Below are 19072 nucleotides of genomic sequence, written 5' to 3' on the forward strand. Positions count from 1 at the left end.
AGGGGAGAGGGTAGGGCAGCAATAACACATGAATATTCCGCCCTGTGTGCCTGGCCCACAGAGCCTTCCAGAAAAACTGCCACCGAGACGCCAAGATGCCAGATCTTTCCACCTTCTCTCACAAAGGGCTTCCCCAAATTTGAGACAGACAGGCTCCCCAAACCTCATCTTTTTAAAAAAAAAAAAAGTATTTATTTATTTGGCTGCGTTGGGTCTTCATCGCTGTGCACAGGCTTTCTCTAGTTGTGGCGAGCGGGGGCTACTCTTCACTGTGGTGCTCGGGCTTCTCATTGCAGTGGCTTCTCTTGTTGTGGAGCACGGAGCCTAGGCGCACAGGCTCAGTAGTTGTGGCACATGGGCTTAGTTGCTCCGCGGCATGTGGGATCTTCCCAATGCAGGGCTCAAACCTGTGTCCCCTGCATTGGCAGGCGGATTCTTAACCACTGTGCCACCAGGGAAATCCTCATCTTTTTTTTTATGCTTTTTTTTTAAATATAAATTTATTTATTTTTGGCAGCATTGGATCTTCATTGCTGCACACGGGTTTTCTCTAGTTGCAGCGAGCAGGGGCTACTCTTCGTTGTGGTGCGCGAGCTTCTCATTGCAGTGACTTCTCTTGTTGCGAAGCTGCGTGAGACCAGCTTTTAGTTCTCTGAGTTCAGGACAGCAGAGGTCACAAGACTGGACCAGAGGAGTCTTCCAGCGTCCAGGTCACAGAGAAAGGGCAGAAGACCACCTCCCACATGCTGCTCCTTGAGCAGTACAAACTTCCAAAGCCTCCGGAGCAAATCCATCCGTTACCCTCAGTTATGGCTCCAGAGCTTGGACACCACAGACAAAGATGGCTAGAACACCCAGGCTGCTCTCTGGTGGAATGTCCTAGAGAGCTCACATCTCCACTGGAAGCAGACTGGTTTCCGGTTTGTATCCCCAATACACCTGAACCCCAGACATGTGGGCCCCACTTTCCTGGAGAGCCCGGGCTCCATCTCTCCCGCAGGCCAGGACTCTCAGCCCTCCAGGGGGGCTCCCTCTCGGGACATCCCATCCGGGGAGGAATCATTAAAGCAGTTAAACCCGAGAGCAGCTTCCTTCTCGGGTGGGCTCAGCGTCACCAAGGCCCTGGGTTCTCCATCTCGTCTCTTCAAATACTGAAACCAGACAAGGCTCTCACCACGCATGAGCCTTCTCTTCCTCTGGCACCTGGTGGCCATGCAGACGGGCCATCTACTCCTTAGTTCTTGTGGCTCCTCTGGAGAGAGGAAGGTTAAAGCCAAGGGCAGGATGGAGAGCGGGGCAAGAGCGAGTGGACATTCCGCACATGCTGTCCCCAGGGTGACCCTTCCTGGTCATTACCATGGGCCCCATGCAGGCTCTGCCAGGTCGCACCTGAGGATCCAGCAGGCTGCCTGCCCAAAGGGCCTCCCACCCTTGCCGGATAGGAGTCCCAAATCCCTGCACTGAAGCCTGAGCCTGGTCTTGTATTCCTTTCCCAAAGCTGCTATAACAAAGTGCCACAACCTGGTGGCTTAAAGCAATAGAAATGTATTTTCTCCTGGTTCTGGGGCCAGAAGTCCAATATCAATGTGTCACAGGGCGCTGTTTCCCCCAAAGGCTCTAGGGGAGGTGCCTTCCTGTCTCCTCCAGCTCTGGTGGCTCCCAGCAACCCTTGGCTTGTTAACGGGTGTCTCCAGTCTCTGCCTCCATCACACGTGGCCTTCTCCCTGTACCTCTATTCTGTGTCTCTTATCCTTTTCCTCTAAGGACACCAGTCAGACTAACTAACTACATCTGCAACAACCCTATTTCCAAAACAGGTCGCATTCTGAGATGCTGAAGTTAGGACGTCAGCATATCTTCTCGGGAGACACAATCCAACCTGTAACAGGTCTGCTGACGGCCACATCACCACATGCCTGGGTCGCCCTCTTCTTCCTGTGGATCCAGCCGCACCCAGTCCCTCAAACCAGCTATGTTCCACCGCCCCACGACACCTCCCGGGCCTCACTACCCCAGGCTACACGGGGCCCCCTGACCTCAGCTGACTCAGTGTCCACGACTGTCCACACTGAGCCAGGTGACGCAGCCCCTGCCCTGTGTGGCTGTGACCTGTGTGTGTTGGCGGGGCAGAGGAGGGTGTCATTCCTTCCCTTCTAGTTTGTCATCCCCTCCAGCGCAGAAGGTAGGCCCATTATCTCTTTACACCCCACAGAAGAGCCTGAGAAAGCTCTGAGCACCAAGACTCACACAACAGACGCCTGCGGCATTCTTTAAGAAATCATGCTCAGGACTTCCCTGGTGGCGCAGTGGAGCCTCCCTGCAGGAGGCTGTAGCAGGCTTGACCCTGGCTCGCCATCCCAGGCAACGGCCCATCTCCAAGGCCACAGGCGGCCAGCAGGGCTGATGCCCATGAGCTCCAAGAACATCGTGGGTCTGGGGTCTAACTGGCCTTGCTACCCTTCCAGGGGATATTTCTGGAAGGAGAGCACAAAAGGGTGGGAAGTCCTTACCCCTGGGATGGAACCCCAGTGGCCAGGCAGAGCTGCAGTTTCGGGGGGGAAGCCCTGGAAACTCTGTGACTCTGGGGAGGAAGAAGAAAAGAGAAGGACAGAGTCAGGACTCGAATTTGCTCCCCTAATCAGCAGGTGGGCCTCGAACAAGTATTTTAGTTTTCTGTCCCCGTTTCATCAGTAATAAGACAGAAGAGAAAAATATGCACCCTCCCCACCTCCAGATTCGTTCTACCTTCATTCCACTGTTACTGATGGAGCACCTGTTGCGTGTCAGAGGGTGGGAGGCTTAAATGACATGTGATGGAATTCTGAAAGCCGATACTACTAGAAAAGTATACGGAACTTCTACTGGTAGGATAAACTCTCACCCAAACACATCTCCACACAAGAACATATACGCCGATGTTCACAGCAGCATTATTCACAATAACCAAAAAGTGGAAACAACCCAAATGGTCATCAATGGATGAATGGATAAACAAAATGTGGTCCATCCATACAGTGGAATATTATCAGCCATAAAAAGAAATGAAGCACTGACACAGGCTACACGGTGGATGAAGCTTGAAGACATGATGCTCGGTGAATGAAGCCAGACACAAAACACCATATATTGCATGATTCCATTTACATGAAATGTCCAGAACAGGGAAACCCAGAGAGGCAGAAAGCAGATTAGTGGCAGCCAGGGGATGGGAGGCTGGGCAGGGGTGGAACAGGGCAGGGGGTGGGGTGACTGCTGATGGACACGGGGGTTTCTCTTTGAGGTGAAGAAAAATATTCTAGAATTGACTGTGCTGATAGTTACACATTTCTGTGAATATACTAAAAACTATTGAATTGTACACTTTAAATGGGCAAATTGTAGAGTATATTAATTATATCTCAATAAAGCTGTTCCAAAAATGGGGCTTCCCTGGTGGCGCAGTGGTTAAGAATCCACCTGCCAATGCAGGGGACACGGGTTCGAGCCCTGGTCCAGGAAGATTCCACATGCCGCGGAGCAACTAAACCTGTGTGCCACAACTACTGTGCCTGCGCTCTAAAGCCTGCGAGCCACAACTACTGAGCCCATGTGCTGCATATACTGAAGCCCTCACTCTCTAGAGCCCGTGCTCCGCAACAAGAGAGGCCACCGCAATAAGCCCGTGCACCACAACGAAGAGTAGCCCCCGCTCACTGCAACTAGAGAAAGCCCGCACGCAGCAACGAAGACCCAACAAAGCCAAGAATAATAAATTAATAAAAATAAATAAATTTAAAAAAAAAAAGCATTAGGACATCCCTGGAGGTCCAGTGGTTAAGATGTGGCACTTTCACTGCGGGAAACTAAGATCCCAGGGCTTGGCCAAAAAAAAAAAAAAGCACATAAAGCATCTACACTTCTTTTCTTTCTCCAAAACCTTAGTTGAACCTGTTGTCTACCTTCAAAATCTATCCTCAATTTAACTGTTTCTCCCCCGCCCCCACCAGCCCTGGCCCCAGGTGCTGTTGTCTCTCACCTGGACTGTGGAACAGCCCCTTCCTGAGCCCCTTGCCCGCCTCTGCACTCACCCGCCAACGCTGCCCACCCCCACCCGTCTCTGTCTCTTTGCTTCGCTCTTCCGGGGAGCGTGAGGCCCCCCTTCCTCCCTGTGCTGTGCTTTCTGCTGGGAATGCTCCCCACATAACTGCCTAGTTCTCTCCGCTCCTTCCCTGAGTCTTGGCTTCTGGTCAGCTTCTCTGCCAGGCCTCCCGGCCACCCTGGTGAGGCTACCTCCCAACCCACCTTCCCCTCTTTCCAGCCTAGTCTCTTTCTCAGCTGCACCTATAAATATCTAATGAACTAGATAACTTACTTATCTGGTTTCCTGTCTATCAGAGATTTTTGTATCCCAGCACCTGAACAGCCATTGGATGGATGGATGGATGGTGGCAAAACATGAGGCCTTCCCTTAACTCAGAAAGTTCAAAGTTCCAGAAGACAGGAGATTCAGGACCAGGATTCAGAGCCAGAGAAGTACCCACGGGCGAGGTCACTTTACCTGCGCAGTCCTATTATTTTGTGATCAAGGGTCCTAGTAGTATCTGCCTTACCAGCTCAGGAGGTTGCTGTGATAACCACGATCTGGATTCCTAAATATAAAGATCCTCCCCTTAAAGAAATAGCAGCTAATTGGGGCGGCGGCGGGCAGACAGGAAGAGAGAACTTGCTTCCTGGCTGCAGAGTTTCAGTGCCAGGCAGGGATGTGGACCCCGGGGGCTCATCGTAGGAGCTCCTGGGGTAGGAGGGATAGGGTATTTTGGGTGCAAAATGACCAGCAAAATGCTGGTGAGCATTTCTGGAAAGACGAGGGGCCCCTGGAGAACTGCCCCCACCCCTGCGCTCCTCCAGAGCCAGGACAAACCACAGAGAGCGCCACAGAGCCACAGTCACCAGCTCCCAGAGCTGGCCGACACCCCAGTCTCTGGGTTGGGGACCCCTAACTCTGCTGTGAGGAGACCCAGACACCTTCCAGCTAGGGGCTCCTGCCGGCAAGGAGAGCGTAGGAAGGCAGAAGCTGAGAGGTGGACCCCTCGTGGATGGCGGCAGAGGGTCACTGGGAAGTTCTTTCTCCAAGTGGCGTCTGCAGAGTAGTAGGAGGGGCCTGCATCCTCCTCCTCCCCTGCCAAGCACATAGGAGACAGTGCAGGGGTGGGTGCTGGTGCTCACTCCCCAGGAGAGTTTCTGGGTTCTCAGCTCACCACTCTCCCCATCACACGACCAGCCGGAAACCAGACCCCCTGCCCTCAGCACATGTCTATTCCTGGAAAATTCTCCCCACTGTCCTCCCCAGCACCACCGCTAGGCTAGGTGCTGCTCCTGGAATCCCCTGCCCCTGGCCAGCTGTCCATCCATTCATTCAACACACTTGTCCAGGGAATGTCAGCAGAGCTCCAGGTTAGCCGCTAGTGCAATCGCGTAGGCAGTGGGGCCCGAGAGAGGACCAAGGAAACAGGTGCGACCACCTGGGAGAGAGACGAGAACAATCTGTTCATAGCAAGCAACTGCTCAGCAGCCTGGGTCCAGAGCTAAGGAACCATAGTGGTTGAAGAGCGTCCCATCTGGAACCTCAGGATGTGATATGATTTGGAAATAGGGTCTGTGCGGAGGTAATTAGTCAAGATGAGGTCATACTGGATTAGGGTGGGCCCTGAATCCAATGACTGGTGCTCTTATAAGAGGAGGAGAGGGCTTCCCTGGTGGCGCAGTGGTTAACAATCCGCCTGCCAATGCAGGGGACACGGGTTCAAGCCCTGGTCTGGGAAGATCTCACATGCTGAGGAGCAACTGAGCCCATGTGCCACAACTACTGAGCCTGCGCTCCTAGAGCCCGTACTTCGCAACAAGAGAAGCCACTGCAATGAGAAGCCCGCGCACCTCAACGAAGAGTAGCCCCTGCTCGCTGCAACTAGAGAAAGCCAGTGTGCAGCAACGAAGACCCAACGCAGCCAAAAATAAATAAATAAATTAAATTAATTTAAAATATATATATATATTAAAAAAAAAAAAAAAGAGGAGGAGACACACAGAGAAGAGGCCATGTGAGGACAGAGGCACAGATTGGAGAGATGCAGCCACCAGCCAAGGAAGGCCTAGGCCTGCGGACCCACCAGAAGCTGGCAGGAAGGATCCTCCCCAGGAGCCTCCAGAGGGAGCGCGGCCCTGCCCACACCTTGATTTCAGACTTCTGGCCTCCAGACTGGGAGAGAATACATTTCTGTTGTTTGAAGCCACCCAGTTTGGAGTCATTTGTTATGGCAGCCCCAGGAAAATAATATAGGAACCAACACCTAACTCAGCCCTACAAAAGCTTCCCGGTCCCTCTCTTGCTAACTTGGTCACGCTCACCAGCCCCAGGGCCCCGGCCCCATCCCCTGCTCCCCCTCTCCCGGCAAGCTCTGACTACTTATTTTTAGCCCCTGATTACATCTGCCTTATATGGTTCCCTACTCCTATCATGAGCGGGGACAGCCTCCCCTCCTGGTTTGTAAGCTTTTTGAGGACAGAGAATCCCGAGGATATTAACAGTGCTGAGAAGGGGCAGATGTGTTGATGGATTCCCCGAGGTGTCCAAGTTTCATGATATTTGAGGAAACCAGAGGCAGATGTCAAGCTACAGGAATACTGTCCGCAGCGAGACCCTGTACTCATTGTCACAGTCCTTTTAACCTTAAGAAGTGTCTAAGATCGAAAAACATCCTAAGCATCCAATAACCATTTTCTTATTTTAGTCAAATAACAACCCCAGGCTGTAAATAGGGCAAGTATTATTATCCTGTTTTACGGGCAAGCAAACAGGTGCAGAGATGGTAAGGGGCTTGGTGGCGAATTATGACAATGCCAGGGCTTGCTCTGTCCTCAAGTCCCAGAGTGCATGCCACTCCCACCCCAGGCACACGTGTGGGCAGCCTTGGGGAAGGGGGGTCTGGATGGAGAGGCCACTGGCCTAAACTATCCACTCAAAAACAAAACTGAGGCAGGAAAAGACAGGAGAAGGAGGTGGATTCGCCACAGGACTTCTGTTTCTGTCACAGCCGGGACCCAGGCTCTTTCTGCTGGGAGCCTGAGGCCAGGATGGGCTCCCCCAGGCCACAGCAAGGGCTGTGACCCCTCACCAGTTTGTCCAGACCCCTTCCCAGGTCCCAGGGAGCATTCCTGGTGTCTTCGCCTCCTGGGATAAGCTAGAGAAATAAGCGATCTTCTATTACCTGATCCTTGGAACAAAGGGCAGAAGGAAAGACCAAGTAACCAGCAGTGGCTGAAAGCCTCTCTGGTGAGTGCAGGTGTACAGGGCAGGCAGCTATGGAATCAGATGCACTTCAGAGACCTAGTGATCAAGGCGATGGCTTTGTCCTCACCTATTGCCATCTAGGGAAAATTCTATGGGAGGCAGATGAATGGCCACTTGGAGGAGAACCAGGAGCAGCAGTTTTGGCAGCGACCAGGTGCGGGAGGGAGGGTTTGCTCCCAAACCCCAGGGCTCTCCCCTGGCCTGGTTGTGGGCTGATCTCCCAGTGCAACCCAATTCCTGCAGGCCCAGAACTCCAGGCCAGACTTTGCCTGCACCTGTTTGAGCTCAAAATGCAGTCCCCACTCTAGAAGTATCCAAAAATATCTGAGAGGGAGGAGAAGGGGAGGGGCTCACTGGAAGGGGAGGAGGCTAGAGTATGCTGAGGGCTAGGGAGAGAGCCACTTGGCTTGGCATTCAAGGCCCTTCCAAATGGGCTCCAACCCATCAGGGTGGTCTGATCTCCCCAAACAGGAGCCCCACAATCTAGCCAGAGCCGGTGTCAGCCCATCCCTGCCAGCGCAATGCTCCGAGCTCCCCCACTCCTGGCTTTGATCACCATCTTCAGATACTCCACTGTCTCTGCATCCTCATTCATCAGACATTGTCGAGTGCCTCCAGTGAGCCAGGTGCAGTGCTAAGTGTTGGTAATGGAGTGGTGAGCAAATTAAACAAATGCGCAGCCCTGTCCTCTTGCAGCTGACAGTCCAGCAATGGTCCCCTTCCTCCCAGTGTAGCTGAAACCCTGCCCCTCCATGAGGCCAACCTTCCAGCCCTCCTCTGAACTCCAACCAGAGCTGCCGGGGGTGTTAGTTACACTTTTTTTCAGTGCGCGTCGTCTCCTTAAATAGAATGTGGCTCCTGGGGGCAGGGCCACAGCCCATTCCTGCCTGCACAGCGTGGCCAGCTGGGACCTCACAATGGGCCATAGCCCATTCCTGCCTGCACAGCGTGGCCAGCTGGGACCTCACAATGGGCACAGCCTGGCCTTGGGGCTGGAGAGCTGGGCCTTTCAGAGAAGGGCCCCCATCCGCCTCATCTTTCCGGCCTCTCCCATCAAGTGCCCACCTTGTGTGATTAACCAGCCCCACCCTTCCTCCCCTCTGTTCCTGCTGCGTCCAAATCCACATTGCACCCTCATGCCTCTTGCTGATCACGTACTGCCTGTCACCCCAAGTCACAAGTCCATCCTGGCTCCCGACCCAGGGTGGGTTCCCCAGGGATGGCCACATCACCCATTTCTTCAGGACCCTCTGCTTCTGAGGAGCCCTCCTCTCCCCAGGACTGGCCACACAGCCTGTGCTCATTCTGTGCCCTTGAGCACTCTCTCTGAGTTGACAGAGGGCTAGAGGTCAAGTGCTCTCCAGGTTGTGAAAGACAAGGACCCCTGGGGAAGGGCCCACCCAACGGCCAGAGGAGAAAAGCCTCTTCTGATCACTTAACAGCCTTGAAATGAACCTGGGGAGCCTGCCCCAGCTGGGCCAACCTCCCACCCGAAATCCTTCTGGGTCCTGGACTGAGAGCTGGACAGAGCAAGAGCGACTGTGCCTTCCTGTCGTCCCGATGACACAATCCCAGGAAAGACAGGCTCCTGGGATGGGGCCAGGCAGCGGCTGCCAGCCAGCCCCATGGTCTCCTGGTCTTCAGAAGCAGGCCTCTGGGCACACCCACAACCAGGCTCCCCTCCACACCAGCCCAGCCGGGGAAGAGCTGGAGGGTAGAGAGGTAGCTACTGTAGGCCCTGCCTGGGGCTGTGAACAGCTGACCTAACAGCTCAGGCATTTTAAAAGCAGATTCCACCAAACCCCTCATGCTGAGGATGGGCAGCTCAGGACAGGCTAATCTGGAGCTCTCTGAGAGGGAGGACAAGGAAGCAAAGAGTGCAGGCTTGTCCCCGGGGCAGAGGGGTACCTGGGACCTTGACTCTGAACAAATCCTCCTTTGGGGCTGGAGAGGGATGCGGCTGAAACCAAATGGAACAGGATGTCCCTGAACCCAGAGAAAGACACAGCACAGGTGACACAGACCAGGAAATGGATGTCTCCAGAAACTCTGCTAAAACTGACCCATCCCATTTGCCGAATTATGCTACCCGCTTCACCTCCAGCTGAGGTCACAAAGGCTGGGGGTGAGCAGAGAGGATGGGGCCTCCTGAGGACTGAGCAAGTTCTGCAGCTGTGGCCACCGTGGCTCCAGTCCACTCCCTGCCTCCCTCTTTCAGGGTCCAGTAGAGAAAGCCCCGCTCTACAGCTCACCCCTCGGCACTCAGAATTGATGGACTATCTATTGCCTCAATGCCGTGATTAGGGACTTTGGGTAAGACCTTGCCCACCAGAGCAATGAGAAATTCCATGTTAGAGATGCATTCCTTAAGGTAAAATCTTCTGACTCTTTTGAAACAACTGGTTTGGGAAAGTGACAGTTTAAGTGTTGAGCCATTGACCCTTGTTGGAACAAGTTTCAGGGCATATATTATGGGGGGACAGAGCAGGGCCGGTGTTGGGGGAGAGAAGGGAACCACCAAGAGGGAGAAAAGGAACCCGACAGGGCAGAGGTAGGATTCTGAAGCCAGACTTCTAGCTCCCGAGTCCAGATGGCCCCTGAGAAGGCAGGTGAGGCAGGTGAGTGGTCTTAGAGGGGCCTGGCCTCCCAGAGCAGATCGTGGGTCCCCTCAGCCCAAAATGAGTCCCGCCGATGGGCCAGGGAGCCACAGAGGGAGGCCTTGCAGCCACCGGGAAAACACCCTGGAGGAAACCTGAGCCCAGCTGCCTCTGGGCTGTGTGCCCCCCAGCGGCTTCCACTGAGGTAATCTAACCCGAGTCTGAACACAGCGCTTTCGGGTGCAGGCCCAGTGCACATCTGCGGAATGAACACCTCGGGTGTGGAGCCTGGGGTCGGATTTTGGGGCTGGTAAACCAACAGCAAGAGACCAACATCCACTGTGACTAAAATGCTGATTCACTGGCCATCTCCTGGCCTCATCTCGGACGGGACTGGAGACCAGGCTCTGGCCTGGGCCCTGCTGTGCAAGTCCACACATCTTGGGACAACCAGCCTCCCTTTCCACCCCACAGGGTTCTTGGGCAGATCAGCTGGTTCCTTCCCCTCCATGGCCCTCCCCACTCCATAGCAATCCCCAGTATAGACCAGGATCCCCACTTCCTAGTGCAGCTCCCTGACGGGTACTAGGGCTGCTGAGGGGACCTCGAGTGTATGGTGTCCCTCTGGGGTCTCCACGACATGTCTCCTCAGACCCACCTAGGACCTGTGCATCCCACTCAAGCTCTGACGTCCAGGCCACTCCATCCACTGTGTTCATCAGCCTTTCCTGCTCCTCTGAGCCCTCCTGCCAGCCCATAAACACACAGCCTCCTCTGGCAAACCCACCCACCGCCACCTCCTCTTAGGGTCATTTATCCTTCACAGACTTAATGTTAAAAGTCTCACTGGGTGAATGTGTTGCCTCCCTGTCCTCACTGAATAATATGAGACGTTCGTTGACAGTTCTCGGCTTCCTGGTGTCCAAGCTAACACCTCACCTTCCATGGCTTCTCCGTGAGACTCACTGCCTCTCCAGGAAGCATCCTTCCGCTCCGCTGTCAGGTCACACCTCTGCCTGGATCTCATTCCATCTTCCTGAAATCCATTTATCTTCTTCCTCTTCCCACTCCCCAGGGTCCGGTCCTTGAATCTCTTTCTCTGCGACAGCTTCCTTGGCAATCTCACAGCCTCACCCTCATCTTTACTCAAACAAATCTCATCTCTGGATCCCCAGACCTGACTTTCCTCCTAAGCTAACTATCTCCATCCAGATGTCCCCCAGAACCCAAAATTCATAAGGACCCCAGATGAACTTTTAAAATTGGTTCTTTTATGATCCTGGTCTTTTTTTTTTTCTGGCAAGGTCATACCAGCTGTGACCTACACTATCCTCGAGCAATATTTAAATGTAAGGGGTTGTGAGTCCAGCTTTAGATTGGATTTGGAGTAGTGGAGGGGCATCCCACAGCGGCAGACCCCACCCGTTCCCCCTGCCACAGTCACCACCCTTGTTCCAGGCCAGAAGGCATCATATCTATGCCCTGTACTGGCCTCTCAGACCACGTTGAAGGAGGACCAGCCATCTTTCTCCTGTGTCCAAAGGGATTAGGCTCCTTCCCAGCCCACCACACCTAAGCAAGCACCAAAGGGCCAGGTGGATGCAACTGGCCTCGTCAGGGCCTCCTTCTGGTCCAGAATTCCAGCTCTGGCCCTTGAACTAGCTGTCTGAGCTTCACTGTCACACCCAGATGGGAGACAAAGCCAGCATTTCCCAAACTGTGGTTCCACAGGCCACCAGGCAAGGTGCCCACATCTGAGGGCTGCATCCATTGAGCAAATCCAGACTAGTGCCTCACACGGTGGACCACGTGCTCCCTATGGCTCATCCAGCTGCACTGAGCCAGAAGTCGGGGACCTTGCTGGGGACACAACTTGCAGGAGGGCTGGAGAGGCTTCTGGGGTCTGCTATCTCCCCAGGACCCCTGAGCACATGACGTTTTCTCAGAGCCCTCCCCACGGTGGATCGTGGTATCTGGGCTGCCGTGCGGAGGGTATATGAAAACCGCCTCCTTCCAGGTGGGTGAAGAAGGGTCACGAAGGAGTTCCTGAGAGACCCCCATCGCTCATGGAGGGCCTTGGGGAGCCCCAGTGTGAACCAACCTCTCTCCATTGGATGTCAGGGTGGGGCCAGAACAGGTGGGCAAGTCTGCAAACCAGGGCTGGGCTGGAGGAAACAGATGAGCAGACTCAGGACACCTGCCATCCCCCCATCTCTGCCTCAAGCAGGTAATGGGAAACAAGGATGTCCCAAATTCGGCCTAACAAATGCCAGCAGCTTAAGCCCAAAGCAATGTTTTCTCAGCCCCTCTCCCATCCCACCCCACATGCTCTCTGAGGAGTCAAAGTTCAAAGGCATCAGTCTTGACCTGTATCCCGAGGGAAGCTAGCCTCCTGTGGCCTCACGCCCACAGACAGAGGGACTGGGGCGTCCAAGGAGGCCTGTCAGAGAGAGAGCAGCTGAGGGAGGACAGAAACTCCCAGGTGGGCTAAGACTAGCCCTGGCTGGGTGTGCCTGCCACTGAATTGCTGTCTGACCTTGAACATGGCTCTCTTTCCTCTGGCTTTCACTCCCTTACCTGGACAATGAGCAGACTGAGTAAACCCTCTTGGGGCTGTTCTCCTCTGTCCTTGAGCAGGCTTGTCCCCAGGCCAGGTCCCTGAGACAAAGAGGAGGACCCCGAGACCAAGGACTAGGGTGGATCAGGGTTCAGGGGGGAGGCTGTGGAGCCCATCACCCCAGATCAGAGGGCCACGGGAGCAACATGGGCACAAGAGAAGGAAGGGCAGCTCTGTACGGTCCCCCCAGGAAGCAGGAAGGGGAGTTAGAGAGAAGTCTGCCTGCCACAGGTGAGAGGCGAGTGACACGGGAATGGAAATGAGGATTCAGCAGTGGGGTGGGAAGTTCAGGACCAAAGCTGCTGCCTGTGGGCACGGTGGCATTTACCGGGTGGCATATTTTAGGGGAAAGTCAACCAGTAGGAAGGACTGTCATTATGCGGGTGGGGGGAAGCCACTCTTATGGCTGAAATCTCCCCCAGGTATCGCAGGAGGAAGCAGTCTTTGGGGTGTGCAATACGCATCTGGAGGGGTGAGAAAGCCCACCGCCGGGAAGAACGCACAGCCCAAGTCCTGAGCTGGGGTGAGGGGGGCGGGAACCTCGCACACTGGTGGACAACCCTTTCCCGGAAGCCAGGTCAGGGTCACACCGCAGAGTTTGCGAAGGAAAGGGCCTGCAAAGAGAGGATTTTTGCACAGAGCACCCACCCGCCTCCTTTCCCAACAGCAAGATCCCCCAATGAGGCCTGTGGAACATTCCAGATGTCCAGTTCCCTTCGTGGAAGGAAAGATAAAGGATGTCCCTAAAAGGCTAAAAGTTCCTGGGGCAGCGGCATGGAAGCAGAGCGAGGTGGCAGCTGGGGCCGGGCGGAGCTGGGGAGAGGGTGGCAGTGGATCCCGGGCTCAGGATCAAATGACACGACTGTTTCCATACTTAGCCGCCTGACAGCCGCTTGGAATCCTCGCCACCCCAGCCACTGCAGCCCCACGGAGCCCAAATTAACTCAAGGACAGACAAGGGCAGGGCCCAGCGGCACACGCGAGGCCAGAGCCCCCCACCTTGGTCTCTAACCCCCCAGGGAATGGCTGCTCTCCTGCCTGGGTCTGGGACCTCAAGAAACAGAAGCTCCCAGGCCCCACAATCCCCAGCGCAGAGGAAGCCAGACGTCGCGAAAAGGCAAAGCAGGAGTTCCGGGTTCCTGGGGGTCCCCAGAGCACCCCTGGAGCATCCCTGAGAGGAACTCAGCCCCAGGAATCTTGGGAACAAAGGTGGCAAAATGCTCGAGTACCCCTTCCATGCCTATAAATAACCCCCATGCCGTAACCAGAGCCACTGCCTCTGCCACACAAAGTGCTGAGATGTCAAAGGAAAACCACGGCACGCAGGCCCCAGCCCCCTTCCAATGAAGCCCCCAGCCTAGCCCAGCTTCACTCGAGTGGGTTCCATTCCTCCTCTGAACTGTGTCCAATTTGGTTTCCAGCCTGATCCCCAACTTTTATCTCCAATCCTGTCCCAAACTGACCCCCACTCTGTCCCATTGTTTCCAAGCTGTGCCCCCCCCACCCCGCCCTCACTCATGCAAAGCCAGGCCTCTGCGATCTCCACCAGGTGGGAGGGTCAACTCAACGACATCCAGGGGCCCCTCCACCTCCAAGATCGGGGTCTCTGTCCATCTAGGAGGCTCTAGTCTTGACTTTTGGGGTTCTCTTCCACAACATCTACTGGCCAGCCCTTGTCTCTGGCCCTGGCCCCCTGCTCCAGGCCTTGCACCTGCCTGCACCTCTCAGGTCACGGCTTCCGCTCCCTCTGGCCTCCCCACAAGCCCCAAGTGCTCTCAGGTCTCCACACCCTGTGCCTTCTCGGTGAGACCGGCTGGGAGCAAAGGTCTGCCATCAGCTCCAGGAATCACGGAGGCCTCATCCTCCATCTCCCGCCCGAGCCTCCCACCCCATGGTAAACATAAAACCTCGGGGGCTCGTGGGGGTCGCAGTCTGGCCTGGCTGACAGGGCAGGGGTCATACCTGCTTGTCCTGGGAGCAGAAGCGAGGCCACGAAGCAGCAGAGCAGGACCAGCGCCTTCATCGTGACTGCCAAGAGAGCCCAGCTGCTCCTCGCCTCTATTTATAGGGTGGGTGGCAGCGCGGGGCGGGGGAGAAGGGTCACACAGTCACTAGGGCAACTGGACGGACATGATGGGCAAGCAGCTCAGACCCCAGAGGCTGCAAGGAGGCTGCTGTGACCCTGCTGCGCCAGCTGCCGACCCCGGAAGGCAGGTCCCATCTGGATTCTCTCCCCTAGCTGCCTGGGGTCACGTGACAGGGGTCACGGGGCAGGGTAGCAGAGAAAACGTGGGGCGTCCTTTGGGTCAGGTCTGGGACTCAGGAACCGAGTCTTCCCAGCATCTGCAGTAACTTGAGCTGAAGTCTGGGCAATCAGTGACCTTCACATGCTTCAGTTTTGTGAACGAAGGGCCTATTCGACAGCCACTGACACAGGTTTTAGCCCCTCCCCGAAGGTCAGGAGGGGAGAGCCTCGATGGTTAGTTAAGGAAACCCCGCGACCTGACCCGACCTTTGAGGTCGATGGTGAGGAGCTTCACCTTCCCAGGCCTCTGGAAGAGACAGAATGCTGACGGGAGGGAAAAAAGGGGAGCGAGGAGGTGCGTTGGATGCTCTGAGTGTGGTCGGTCAGACAGTGGAGGGACAGATCCCTTTCCAGCGGTGCCTCTGCTATGTGCTACTTAATGCACTTTTCCTGAGGGCACATGATGGCCCCGAAAGCCAGTTCTAGGAGGGGTAGCACTGGCTGGTCCTGCTGGGGAGGGGGGTCCCTGTGGGGGTGACAGTTGGCTGTGGAGGAAAGGGCGAAAGTCAGTTTGGCATCTTTCATGTGCTTCACATTTAAAATGGCTTTATTGAGGTACAACGGCCACACAGCAAACAGCGTATTAAAAGTGTGGAATTCGATACATTTTGACACACGTACATAACCACCATCAAAATAACGAAGATTCCTCACTGCCGAATTTTCCTCATGTCCCTCCCTCCTACCCCTTCTCAGGCAACCACTGATCTGCTTCCTGTCACTACACGTTTGTTTGCATTTCCTAGATTTTGATATAAATGGAATCTCCCCATATGCGCTCTTTTTATCTGGCTTCTTTCACGTAGCATAATTACGCTGAGATTTCTTCACATTGCAGCGCGTATGGATAGTTCACTCCTTTTGATCCTGATTCCATGGCCTGGATGGACTACAGTTTGTTATCCATCATCTATTGAGAAACTTTTGGGTGGTTTCCAAGTTTTGGCTATTACCAATAAAGCTGCTATGAACGTTCGTGTACAATTCATTATGACATACGCTTTCATTGCTCTTGGGTAAATACCTAGGAGTGGATTGGCTGGTAGGTGTTTAAATTTTTTCTTTCTTTTATTAATTAATTTTTTAAAATTTTTATTGAAGTATAGTTGATTTACAATATTGTGTTTCAGGTGTACAGCAAAGTGATTCAGTTACATATATATATATATATTCTTTTTTATATTCTTTTCCATTCTAGGTTATTACAAGGTATTGAGTATAGTTCCTTGTGCTATACAGCAGGTCCTTGTTGTTTATCTATTTTTTATATAGTAATGTGTATATGTTGATCCCAAACTCCTAATTTATCCCTCGCCCCCTTAAATTTTTTTCTAAGGTGACTGTACCGTTTTACATTCCCACCACCACTTCCTCCACATCCTTACCAGCACTTGGTCAGTCTTTCAAATTTTAGTCATCCTTACAGGTGTGTAGTGATATTGCATTGTAGGTTTAATTTGCATTTTCCTAACGACTAATGATATTAAGCATCTTCCCATGTGTATATCTGTCATCCACTTCTCTTTTGGTTTTTTGGGGGTTTTTTTGGCCACACCATGCGGCTTGCAGGTTCCCCAACCAGGGACTGAACCCGGGCTCCCAGCAGTGGAAGCATGGAGTCCTAACCACTGGACCATCAGGGAAGTCCCTGTCATCCACTTCTTCAGTGCATCTTCGATGAAGTGCCTGTTCAAATCTTTTGCCTATTTTTTTTTTGCAGTGCGTGGGCCTCTCACTGTTGTGGCCTCTCCCGTTGCGGAGCACAGGCTCCGGACGCGCAGGCTCAGCGGCCATGGCTCACGGGCCTAGCCACTCCGCGGCATGTGGGATCTTCCCGGACCGGGGCACGAACCCGCGTCCCCTGAATTGGCAGGCAGACTCTCAACCACTGCGCCACCAGGGAAGCCCGTTTTGCCTCTTTTTTACCGGTTGTTTTCTTTTATTGAGTTTTTGTTTTGTTTTGTTTTGCGGTACGCGGGCCTCTCAGTGTTATGGCTTCTCCCGCCGCGGAGCACAGGCTGCGGACGCGCAGGCTCAGTGACCATGGCGCACGGGTCCAGCCGCTCCGCGGCACGAGGAATCCTCCCGGACCGGGGCGCGAACCCACGTCCCCTAAATCGGCAGGCGGACTCTCAACCACTGTACCACCAGGGAAGACCCCTCTTTTATTGAGTTTTAAGAGTTCTTTACATACGCTGGAGACAAGCTGTTTATCAGAAACATCATTCATAAATAGTTTCTCCAAGTCTGTGGCTTAACTTTTCATTCACATGTCTTTCAAATGGCAGAAGTTCTTAATTTTTATCAAGTACAATTGATCAATTTGTTATTTTATGAATTACGCCTTTGGTGTCATACTGAAGAACTCTTTGCCTAACCCAAGGTCACAAAGATTTTTTTCCTGTTTTCTTCTAGAAATGTAATAGTTTCAGGTTTTACATTTAGACCTATAATCCATTTTCTGCCATTTTTTTAATATGTTGCAAGATGTGGAGCAAGATTTAGATTTTTACAAATGGATGTCCAGTTGTTCCAGCACAACTGGCCATTTGTTAAAATGGCCACTGAATCACCTTTGCATCTTTTTTTGAAAATCAATTGACCATATATGTGTGAATCTATTTCTGGACTACATTCTGTTCCATTGATCTATGTGTCTATCCCCTCACTAATACCTCACTATCTTGATCACCATAGCTTCCTAATAAATCTTGAAAACAGGTAGTGTGAAGTCTCCAACTTTGATCTTCTTTTTTAAAGTTGTTTTGACTATTCTCGTCCCTTTCATGCACTTCCACATGAATTTCGGAATCAGCCTGTCAATTGTTTTTTTAAAAGCCTTCTTGGAGTTTAATTGGATTAGGATGAATCTATAGATCAGTTTGAAGAGAACTGATGAGTTATCGATTGCAATGGTTAACTTTATGTGTCAACCTGACAAGGCCATGTGGCCCAGCTGTGTGGTCAAACATCAGTCTTGGTGCTGCTGTGTGGGTGTTTTTCAGACGTGCTTAACATTTAAATCCACAGCCTCTGACTCAAGCAGACCATCTTCCCTAATGTGGGTGGGCCTCACCCAATCAGTTGAAGGCCTTAAGAGAAAAGACTGAGGTCCCCCAAGGGGAAGGAGTTCTGCGTTTGGACTACACAGCAACTTGGACTCATGGACTTGCCTGACTCTCCAGCTGCCACCTCCCCCGTGCATTTCCGACTTTCCGGTCCCCACAACCTCCCTCTGTAAACACATGTCCCCTTGGCTGTTTCTCGGGAGACCCTGACTGACACACCAACACTGAGTCTTCCAACCCATGTGCACGCTGGGGGGCTGGGGGGGCGCTCCCCGTGAGGGAGGACGCAGCGCTCGGTCACGGGAGAGAAAAGGACGTCCAAGCCAAGGAGGCGCCCGCCCCACCAGGGGCTTCAAGGGACAAGAGGCGGACGTCACCACCTCACAGTGGAGCCCGAGGCTCAGGGCTGAAGGGACTTGTTCAACGTCACCAACTCAGAACGGAGCTGCTGGACCTGAACCCGGATCTGCCCGACTCACAAACCCGGGGCTTCTCCCATCAATCAAGTGAATGTCATCCATGGGGGGGTAGGGAGAGGAATTAGCAGGGCAGGGAAGAGAGTGGAGGGCTGTGACAGGGGGCGGAGGGTGCAGGACAGAGAGAGGGTCAGAGAAACCACAGGAACCCAAGCCAGGCAGACGGGGAGGGTGAGCCCAGCACTGCTTAAAGGGTTGACTGCATTTAATTTAAACATGCCCTGTCTGAGCTCAAACAGATCCTTGTACAGCCAGCAATGATTCACAACAGCCAAAAGGTGAAAAAAAGCCGAGGCGTCCATCAGTAGATGAATGGATAAACAGAATGTGGTCCATCCATACGATGGGATATTATTCAGCCATTAAAAAAACAAAACTAATACATGCTACAACATAGATAATCCTTTAAAATGCTATGCTAAGTGAAACAAAAGTCACAAAAGGACAGTATATTAGTTTGCTAGGGTTGCCATAACAAAATACCACAGACTGGGGACTTAAACAACAGAAATTTATTTTCTCATAGTTCTGGAGGCTGTTTAAGTCCAAAATCAAGGTGTCAGCAGATTTCATTTCTTCTAAAGTAGCCCTCACTGAGAGAACCTTTCCATTTACCTCAGGAATTAGAGGCTATCTACCTTAGAAGGACCCAAATTCATACCCAGTGCAGGAATCCCCCCCA

At 53.2% G+C, this 19072-nt stretch overlaps 1 protein-coding gene across 2 annotated transcripts in view; it reads right to left on the reverse strand.

Moving 5' to 3' along the window:
- The window catches only part of SRL (sarcalumenin), a 33374-nt gene extending 18590 nt beyond the window's left edge, over positions 1-14784 (reverse strand). For both annotated transcript variants that reach the window (XM_079946331.1, XM_079946330.1), the window contains exon 1: positions 14504-14784. In XM_079946331.1, coding sequence (XP_079802457.1) covers positions 14504-14564 — 61 coding nt within the window. In that variant the 5' untranslated portion in view covers positions 14565-14784. The remainder of the gene's footprint in view (positions 1-14503) is intronic.
- Between the last annotated feature and the right edge of the window lie 4288 nt (positions 14785-19072).

The sequence above is a fragment of the Stenella coeruleoalba genome (genome assembly GCF_951394435.1).
Source record: "Stenella coeruleoalba genome assembly, chromosome: 15".
NCBI classification, from domain to species: domain Eukaryota; kingdom Metazoa; phylum Chordata; class Mammalia; order Artiodactyla; family Delphinidae; genus Stenella; species Stenella coeruleoalba.